This window comes from Morone saxatilis, unplaced genomic scaffold, assembly GCF_004916995.1.
Source record: "Morone saxatilis isolate NCDOM2014 unplaced genomic scaffold, NCSU_SB_2.0 Contig7, whole genome shotgun sequence".
Classification (NCBI taxonomy): Eukaryota; Metazoa; Chordata; class Actinopteri; family Moronidae; genus Morone; species Morone saxatilis.
Genome location: NW_023340246.1, coordinates 17,034,588 through 17,034,830, shown reverse-complemented (window position 1 = coordinate 17,034,830; position 243 = coordinate 17,034,588). Strand labels below are relative to the sequence as shown.

Sequence of the window (243 nt, the reverse complement as noted above, 5' to 3'; positions counted from 1 at the left end):
TTCATACTTGTTTTTAATTCCTGTTTTTAATACTTTGTCCCAGATCTATAAACTGAAAACAAGATTATAATGGATCCAATCCTTTTTTTCTTTCCTCCCCCACCTATAAAACACCTTCAGGCTGGGTATCTGTCCTGGCTGAGACGATGCAGTCTCCTCATGTCATGCAGGCGTCTCATGCAGCCCGCGCTCTGGCTAACCTGGATAGAGAGACGGTGAAAGAAAAATACCAAGACGGCGTCT

At 43.6% G+C, this 243-nt stretch overlaps 1 protein-coding gene across 1 annotated transcript in view; it reads left to right on the top strand.

The window, feature by feature from the left end:
* serac1 (serine active site containing 1) overlaps positions 1-243 on the top strand; it is a 6,408-nt gene that overhangs the window by 3,560 nt on the left and 2,605 nt on the right. The window contains exon 10 of the mRNA XM_035679325.1: positions 121-242. Within this exon, the coding sequence (XP_035535218.1) occupies positions 121-242 (122 nt within the window). The remainder of the gene's footprint in view (positions 1-120; position 243) is intronic.